At 50.8% G+C, this 8,829-nt stretch overlaps 1 protein-coding gene across 1 annotated transcript; it reads left to right on the forward strand.

Annotated features, from left to right (window-relative positions):
* The first annotated feature begins 330 nt into the window (after positions 1-330).
* RTN4RL1 (reticulon 4 receptor like 1) lies at positions 331-3,785 on the forward strand. Its single transcript, XM_075720107.1, has 2 exons — positions 331-421; positions 2,422-3,785. The coding sequence occupies exons 1-2, from the start codon at positions 331-333 to the stop codon at positions 3,783-3,785; spliced, it is 1,455 nt and encodes a 484-aa protein (XP_075576222.1).
* Positions 3,786-8,829: the final 5,044 nt, after the last annotated feature.

The raw sequence follows: 8,829 nt of genomic DNA on the forward strand, positions 1-8,829 counted from the left end.
GGAGCTGTTAAACACCACGCTCCCTTTCGGCAGGAGCTTCTACCTTGGCCGTGCTCCAGGGAGATCCAGGCTGCCTTCGTCCATCGCCGCACATTGCTAACAGCCGCCTGTCATCACCATCCCTATACGTGAAATCGTGTATGCTCCGAGATCCCTGCCCGGCTCCACCTCCCTTCAGTAATCCCATTAGCCTGGCAACTGTCGTGTCACGGAAGAGCGCATAAAACTGTTTGGAAGCAATATGTAATCTTCCAACCTGCTGCTTATAGCTGGGAGATGGTTTATTGATTCAGACCCTTGTGATTTGGTATTTGCAATAACAGACTCCGCATGTGGGAGATCGTCACAGCGCTTGTGCCTGGCAGGATTTTACTAATAAACATAAGACCTACAGAAGGCTTCGTACTTCAGTGTCACCGAGGTAAGACGGGGAACGTGAAGCTGTCTCACCTTGACAAGCACATCCGTGGGTAAAAAACCCAGCAGAATGTGTCTGCAAACATAGCTTTATCTTTACCATCGTTATCTGGCACTCGGATAATCACAATATCCTCAGGATACCACTGTTTCCCAGGCTGCGCCTGCACGGCGAGTGGCAGCGAGGGCTCCTGTTTTGGCAGGGAGCGCTCGATAGTCAGCGCTGGCACGATGCTCCCACCAGCACAGCCCCTCTCTCATCGCAAAGGCACGACAGGAAAGCCAAAATGGTACAGCGGTGACTTGGAGAACGTTCCTTTTCCTACACAGCCGTAGGAGTTGTCGCAAATTAAACGTTCCTGACTTACAGTCCCTTTCTGGCAGCAGCGCAGGCATGAGACATCCCTCCTTGTAGCCGATGCTTAATTTCTGAAGGGCAGTGCCTGGAAGAAGTCCCCCCTTCTCACTGCAGCCAAGGCTTGGTCCAACGCTTTGGCTAGTGATGCTATTTTTTTTTTTATTAACAGCTCAGTCAGAGATGACTGCCTCTTACTGGTGATTTATGGAGAGTCTGAATAACCCAGTTTATCTAAAAATGTGACAACTTTGCCTTGAAAGGCTGGGTCCAGATGGACGGGTCACCTGCTGTTAACTATACAGTAATAGATCTCCATACCAGGCAAAAGGCAAGGGTAACCACAGAGTTATATTTCAAACACAATTAATAAGAAAACAGTGAGGGTTTTTTGCCTCCCACTTGTATTCAGCTGTAGGCGCTGAAAAGAGGGACTGTAGAAGCCCAAAGGGTCCAGGCTCATGGACTAGCTGGTGATAACGACGTGAAGTAATTAGAGATGAACTCCACTTCCACTCTCGTTTTTCAGATTATTACAAGCTGAGTGCAAGGCGAGGACTCGTGGGTAGGATGGCACTGGCAGCTGTACGCTGCTCCGATGTTGCTCCTTTCCCCTGTAAAGTCCAGAGGCAGAATTCATTAGACATGAGCAAATTTTGCGTGTAAGAGGAAAAAGCCAAATCTAGGAGGAAAATCTGAATGAGAAATGACAAGTCTGGTGCAATGAGTCTGAGAAGCCACTCGGTGCAGAAGGAATAGCCTGAAAGCAAGCCTGGTGCGAGGAGTGGGAGCAAGACGGGAACGGGGCGGTGAAACCAGTGCTCTGAGAGCTGAGCAGAGGGAGGGGATGATTACTGCCTTGCTCACCACTTCTCTGCAGCGAGAAAGCCCTGGTCACAAGCACATACTGTAGCATTAGAGGATGCAATATGCTTTGCCACAGGACATCCATTTAAAAATATGTCTGAGCATCCCACTTCCAAAGAGAGTTTTCAGCTCAGCTTTTTCCACCAACTGCTGACAACATATTTTCCTGTAAATCACTTGGTTTTCAGGGTGGATGGTGGTGTCTAACAACTGTAGGAAAAGGAGACGGCGGGGATGGGTCTGCGCCTTCAGGGCAGCTGGGTGTGCTGTGCAGATGCGCTGCACGTGTGTAATTTTAGGTGATTCGCTGGGAATTACTAAAGCTTTTCCTCTCCGATACGTAAGTGCGGGTGATTTAAGAGATGCATTACAGGAGGGGTGGATACCTATGAGTGTTTGCATCTCCTCTGTTTGCTCTCACACATTTGTACAACTGCCTTTCCCCCGACTGTGCTGCCTGCCTGCAGGCAAAGGGCTTTGCTGCCTGTACTGCCAGCATGAATTCCCCCAAGAAAGTTTCTCCTGCCCGGTTGGGGCTGGGAGCGCAACCGCCTGCCTGTTGCAGGCAGGGCGAGGAGGCAGGGAGCGCTCCATACGTCATACGTTTAAACTACTGTGGGCGACGAGCCCACTCATCAAAGCCGTGTGGGTAATTCATGAGCAGAGAGGAGGGCTGAGTTAATTGGGGGCGTTTTTCACCCAGAATAGTCCCCATGGCGGCGATGGGTGTGGGGGGGGTGCCTGAATCCCCGCTGACACCGCTCTCCCCTCTCTCTGCACAGGGGGGTTTGCAGAGCTACTCCTGGTGCTGCTGGGGCTGAAGGTGCCCGGCGCCCTGGGCTGCCCCACCGACTGCGTGTGCTACCCGTCCCCGATGACTGTCAGCTGCCAGGCTCACAACTTCGTCACCATCCCCGAGGGCATCCCCGAGGACAGTGAGAGGATCTTCCTCCAGAACAACCAGATCACCTTGCTGCTGCGGGGCCACTTCAGCCCCTCCATGGTCACCCTCTGGATCTACTCCAACAACATCACCTTCATCGACCCCAACACCTTCGACGGGTTCGTCAACCTGGAAGAGCTGGACCTGGGGGACAACCGCTACTTAAGGGCTTTAGCTGCAGACACTTTCCAAGGGCTGGTGAAACTCCATGCCTTGTATCTGTACAAGTGCGGGCTGAGCTCCCTCCCCAGCGGGATATTCAGTGGCCTCCACAACCTGCAATACCTTTACCTGCAAGACAACCACATTGAGTTCCTTCAGGATGATATTTTTGTTGACTTGGTTAACCTCAGCCATCTTTTTCTCCATGGAAACAAGCTCTGGAGCCTCCATCAGAACACGTTCAGGGGACTAATAAACCTGGATCGGCTGCTCATCCATCAAAATCAGCTGCAGTGGATTCACAGGCGGGCTTTTCACGACCTCCGAAGATTGACCACCCTTTTCCTGTTCAATAACAGCCTCTCGGAGCTGCAGGGGGACTGTCTGGCCCACCTGGGAGCCCTGGAGTTTCTCAGGCTGAACGGGAACCCGTGGAGCTGCGATTGCAAAGCCCGTTCACTCTGGGAATGGCTGCACAGGTTCAGAGGCTCCAGCTCCAGCGTCATCTGCGAGTCCCCCGAGCAGATGCACGGCAAGGACCTCAAGGTGCTAAGAGCAGAAGACTTTAGGAACTGTTCGGGGTCCGAGTCGCTCCACCAGATAAAAACACATACTTTCTCCACAGCGGACAGAGGAGCCTCCAAAACCCACCACCCTCACCACTCCTCCAAGGAGAAGGGGAAGGAGAGAGGGGCCAAGAACAGTTTGCACAGCAGCCAGCCCGCCGCCCCCCCCAGCTCCCGGCCGGGCTATCGCAAACCCGGCAAGAACTGCACCAGCCACAAAAGCCGTAACCGAACCTCTAAGCCGGTATCCTCGGGGCCGCGGAAAAACGGGCAGGAGGTTCCAGACTATGTGCCTGATTATCAGCACAAATTCAGTTTCGGGGTGATGCCAACACTACCCCCCAAACGCAAGGGTAAGTGTACCCGGCGGACACCCATCCGCCCCCCCAGCGGGGTCCAGCAGGCAGCCGGCTGCTCGGGGCTCAGGGCATCGCTCCTGGTTTTTATGATGGTGTTAGCGGCCGTCATACGCTGAGCCCCCGGCTGCGGACGGAGCGAATCTGTACTGCCACCAATCTACAAAGGACCAGAGTTTCTTTTCTTCTTCTTTTTTTGTACGTGGCGAGCGTTGGCCTGGCGAAGGGAAGAACGTTGTCTCGGCTTCTGACAGTCTCTCCGTGCCCGGCCGGGCTGCCAGCGCGGACTGTGCCGAATGCAGCGGGAGCGGATTAAAAGGCATTATCACACCTTGTCACAAACAGCCTAACCGAGCACCTACAACAAAAAAAAGCCAACCTTACAAAAACCCAGATAACAGGGATGGTAGCCAATTCGTCGGCGACAACAACCGGACAAATGGACTGTATCCATGCTCTTGTGAAATCCTGTTCATTTGAGAGCGCTCTGAACGACCCCTCCAATTACTGAAAGGAACATAATTGCTGTAAAAATTATCACCAATTAAGCCTACACTGTTTCTCTGAAAGTGAGTGCAAGGACACTGACACCGATGTAATAAGGACATTGGTTCTCCCACATTTTAGCCCTTTTGGTTCCAAACCCAGAGGCCAAAGTTGGCTGGGAATCTCTTAGAAGACAATCTCAAACCCCTGAATATCTCAGGCATTACAGCAGAACAGGGCTTGCCTGCTGGGCTTGGAGTAGCCAACAACCAAAGGAAAGACTGATTAGAGGTGGAATTAAACAAAAAAAACCCCAACAAACCCAATACTTAAAGAAATGAGGTACCAACAGAAGGTGCGTTTTTTTTGTAACCATGTTCACACATCTGAAAAAAAACCAACCCCAACAAATGCACAGGCTCCCCCTTTCCCCTCAATTATCCATATGTATGTCTTATAATGTTTATAAACTATATGGAAACTATATCTTCAGAACTAAGGATTGTATTGTTGAATTTATAGCAGACCAGTATATGATTTTTTTCTCAAGAAAACAAACCGGCAGCAGTGCCTACAGATGCTGAAAGCCATTGGGCGGGCTCAGTACGCATGGGGGAACCACAGCGGACCAATGTTCTTGGCAACTCAGAGCACTAAACTTTGGGAGGGGTGGGGGGGGGTTGTATGCAATGCAGTCCATATCCAGAGAGCCAAAACTGACCCTTACATCCTAATTTGTAACTGGGGGGGGGGGGGGGGGGGGGGAGAGAGATTAATTAGTCCAAATACATAGAGCCATAGAGCTCTGTCTCCAGAGAGCGCTGCGACGCCCCGGGGAGGAGAGGGGCTTTTTTGGGGCTGGAGGCAGAGAGGGGCTTCCCAGCCATGTCAGTGGCATGAGGACCTTTATAGCTGGACTAAGGTTTTCACTGGGGCAGCAAGGAGCAGTTCCCAGGCTGCAGATAGTCCTGACAGCGTCAGGAGAGGTTTTGTTTCTTAAAAGGAACAGGTTGTGTCACGGGAAGAGTCGGGGAGGGGGAAACTACAGTTTGTAGAGGACCAGCGAGAAGCGCAGTGCCCAGGGTTTCTGGTCCGCCATGGGAGAGAAAAATAAATGGTCCAAGACAGCCGTACGAAGGGGGTTGTGGCTAGGTGGAGGAGAGGGTGCAGATCTGCTTGTTTCCCTCGTCCCGAATTAAACCCCGCGGCGGAGGGATGCGTTTGCTGGTCAGGGGCACGGCAGAGCTGGCGGCATCGCCAACGGCAGCCCACGGGCGCAGGGAGGTGCTGCCCAAATTCTGCAGTCGGTGTGAATTCCCTGTCAGCATGGATGTGTGAGACCAAATAGACACTGAAGTTAATGAAACAAGGGAAATAAAAGTGATCTTGGACAAGAAAAGGCTGCTCTTCATTTCATAACGATATCTCAGCGGCGGCATGTTTCTAGCCTGTAGCTCACGTGTGGGGCTGGAAAGCCCAAAGGAAATGGCTCGCGTTTTCCATCAGACACACCACTAGCTTCAGGAAGACCGGGCCAGCTCGGGAAATCCGCTCTCCCAACTGCTTTGGGGATGGAGAGAGGGTATTTACACAGCGGGAGATTCCCTGGAGGTATCTGGAAATGAAAAGAGAAACTCCCAAGCAAAAAGAAGAAGAAAATTCCCCGATGCACTTATTTTCAAGAGCGGTTGGGTGCTGGGAGCGGGCAGCTGGGCAGGCACGGTGTTTTCTGTCCCCCTCAGAGGGGCAGGGGCTTGGATGCTTTGCTTTTAAATACCCTTCTTGGGGAACAGCAGGAGTAACTCTGGGAGGAGAAAGGAAGAGGTTACTTCATCAAGCCCTCTCCCTTCCAGCTTCTACCCAAACTTTTCTGTCTACAGGGCTCTAAAGCTCCACTAAAGGGATGTCCAATGCAGCCAGAACAAATAATCCGTGATCTGAAATAGCTCCCTCATGCCCTACTCTCTATAACCAATAGCAACTGAATGAGTCTGGCACTGTCCCTTAGAAGTGGAGAATGTTGTTATGTTGGTTATTTCGCTTCATACTCTGGAAATCAAAGCTCTCAGTGGGAGAATGAAGAAGAGAAGCACTTTATTAATTTTTTTTAAGTCTGTGTGTAACTCCTGTAATATAGGAGTGAAATGTCAGCACAGGAGATGCTAATGTTTTATAAATGATTTGGGTGCAGCAGACACGATGGATAGTCTTTGAGATGAATTATATTAGAACAGACTATGCCTGGCTCAAAACCATAATTGTATTTTTAGTATCTTTTCCTTTAACATGTAGGAAAAATAAAAGCAACTCCATAGTGTATTACAAGCCTTGTCAATCAAGCGCTCTAACTCCTAGCAATAAAGGCTACTGTTTAAAAACCAGAAGGGAGACATGATACACTGCTAAATAGGAGGTGTCACTTGACATGGACTATAGGTTTCTGATGTTCCTCCTGCCTTCCCCTTAGCTGCCGTCCCTCCCAACGCCCATCGTTCCTCCACAACCACAGCTCTTTAAGGATAAACTAAATTTTTATGGCATGCTCTGACTCTTAGCCTCAATAACTAACTTCCCATCTGCGCAGTTCAGCTCTACCACAGCGCCTGGTTCGCTCTCGTGAGTTTTTCCCCCAATCCCTTCATACAGCATGTCTTCATGCATTTTGAATGTTGCTCTGAGGGCTGGCATAAATACCCTCTTCTCCAAAGCAGAACTCCCACAGCCTCAAAGCAAACATCTCCCCAGTCGAGTGGACACAGGTATAACCACAACTTGCCAGAGCTAGTCTGGCTCAGGCTGGAGGTAAGTTGGAGAAATTTGGGATTTAATTAGAATCACTCCCAGACACCAAAAGTTGGACAGGGAGGTCCCTGGGGTGAATGGCTGAACCCCAAGGTGGTGGTAAGCACCATGGCCCCTTTGAGGTGATGCTGGGTAGTGGTCCACACACTCATATTTGGACAGGCTGGATCGATGGGCTGAAGCCAATTGGATGAGATTCAACAAGGCCAAGTGCCGGGTCCTGCACCTGGGTCACAACATCCCCATGCAACGCTACGGCCTTGGGCAAGAGTGGCTGGAAAGCTGCCCAAGGACCTGGGGGTGTTGGTCAACAGCCAGCTGGCTATGAGCCGGCAGTGTGCCCAGGTGGCCAAGGCGACTGACAGCATCCTGGCTTGTGTCAGAAATCGTGTGGCCAGCAGGACTAGGGAGGTGATTGTCCCCCTGTACTCGGCACTGCTGAGGCCGCACCTTGAATACTGTGTTCAGTTTTGGGCCCCTCACTGCAAGACAGACATTGAGTGTGTCCAAAGAAGAGCGACAAAGCTGGTGAAGGGTCTGGAGCACAAGTCTTATGAGGAGCGACTGAGGGAACTGGGGTTGCTTAGTCAGGAGAAAAGGAGGCTCAGGGGAGACCTTATTGCTCTCTACAACCGCCTGAAAGGAGGTTGCAGTGAGGTGGGTGTCGGTCTCTTCTCCCAAGTAACAAGCAATAGGACCAGAGGAAACGGCCTCACGTTGCGCCGGGGGAGGTTTAGATTGGGTATTAGGAAAAATTTCTTCACTGAAAGTATTGCCAAGCATTGGAACAGACTGCCCAAGGAAGTGGTTGAGTCCCCATCCCTGGAGGTATTTAAAAGACATGTAGATGTGGTGCTTAGGGACATGGTTTAGTGGTGGACTTGGCAGTGTTAGGTTTACATTTGGACTCGATGATCTTAAGGGTCTTTTCCAACCTAAATGATTCTGTGATTCTATAAACCTAAACCACTCTGTGCTCCACGGCTCCGCCTGGGCTCTCCCGGCCGTGCCATCGTACCCCTTCCCAGCAAGGGGGGGAACAAGCCATGGATTGGTGCAGTTCGCTATTGCAAGCTCAACCTTTGGACGTGCATCAATTCCCCTCTCCAGGGTCCGGGCAGACAGGCTGCCTGTTGCCAACATGGTTAGATGCTGCCGATAGCTCCCCACAGCTTGGCTGCAAGATCTAAACGCCTCCCTTGGGAAACGTGTCATTTAAGCATTTATTTGCTCATCGGTTTCCCATTCCTTTAGCGTTCTCCGGTCTGCTGCCTGCACCAGGCGCTGCTCTGGCAGATGAGACGAGTCCCTGTTGGTGTGGCTGCCTTCCCCTTATTTACCTGATTGCATCAGTGAGCTTTAATGCTCTAACTTTGGGCTGTTCATGCAAATCCTTTCCATTAAATAAAATAAACGCCAGAGAACCCAGAAGAGACCTCAGACTGTGCCTCTGGAAACTCACCCCTGGCGGCAGAATCCCGTTTCCTGAGTCGGAGCCAATTTTCTCTCCATTGTACCGCTTTTACACAGTTTCATCCTGTAATTGCTAATACGGAGCTTTTCATACATGCTTTGAAAACACAAACCATACGACACTGCATCTCTTTTATCCTCCCAGTTAGGATGAAAACCAAACACCTCTTGGATATTGAGAATAAATTTTTAGTTTATCAGCCTAAACCAAGACCACGAGGCCGCAGTTTCTCCTATATTCCCCATCTCTTCCCAGACAACACTTATAGCCCCCCCCAGCACCAATTCCAAATAATTTGTCTCAGAAAGTTGCTCTGCGATACGTACCCCCCTTCAGAGGGACAGAGCAGAACAAAAGCATCACTTCACATATCTCGTAAGCTAAATAACACCTTTTGTGGT

Source organism: Pelecanus crispus, chromosome 12 (genome assembly GCF_030463565.1).
Source record: "Pelecanus crispus isolate bPelCri1 chromosome 12, bPelCri1.pri, whole genome shotgun sequence".
Taxonomy (NCBI): Eukaryota; Metazoa; Chordata; class Aves; order Pelecaniformes; family Pelecanidae; genus Pelecanus; species Pelecanus crispus.

Coding starts and splice junctions, on each gene's coding strand:
- RTN4RL1 (XM_075720107.1), top strand. CDS start 331: ATGTGGGAGATCGTCACAGCGCTTGTGCCTGGCAGGATTTTACTAATA. Junction 422..2,421: donor CGTACTTCAGTGTCACCGAG/GTAAGACGGGGA, acceptor CTCTCTGCACAG/GGGGGTTTGCAGAGCTACTC.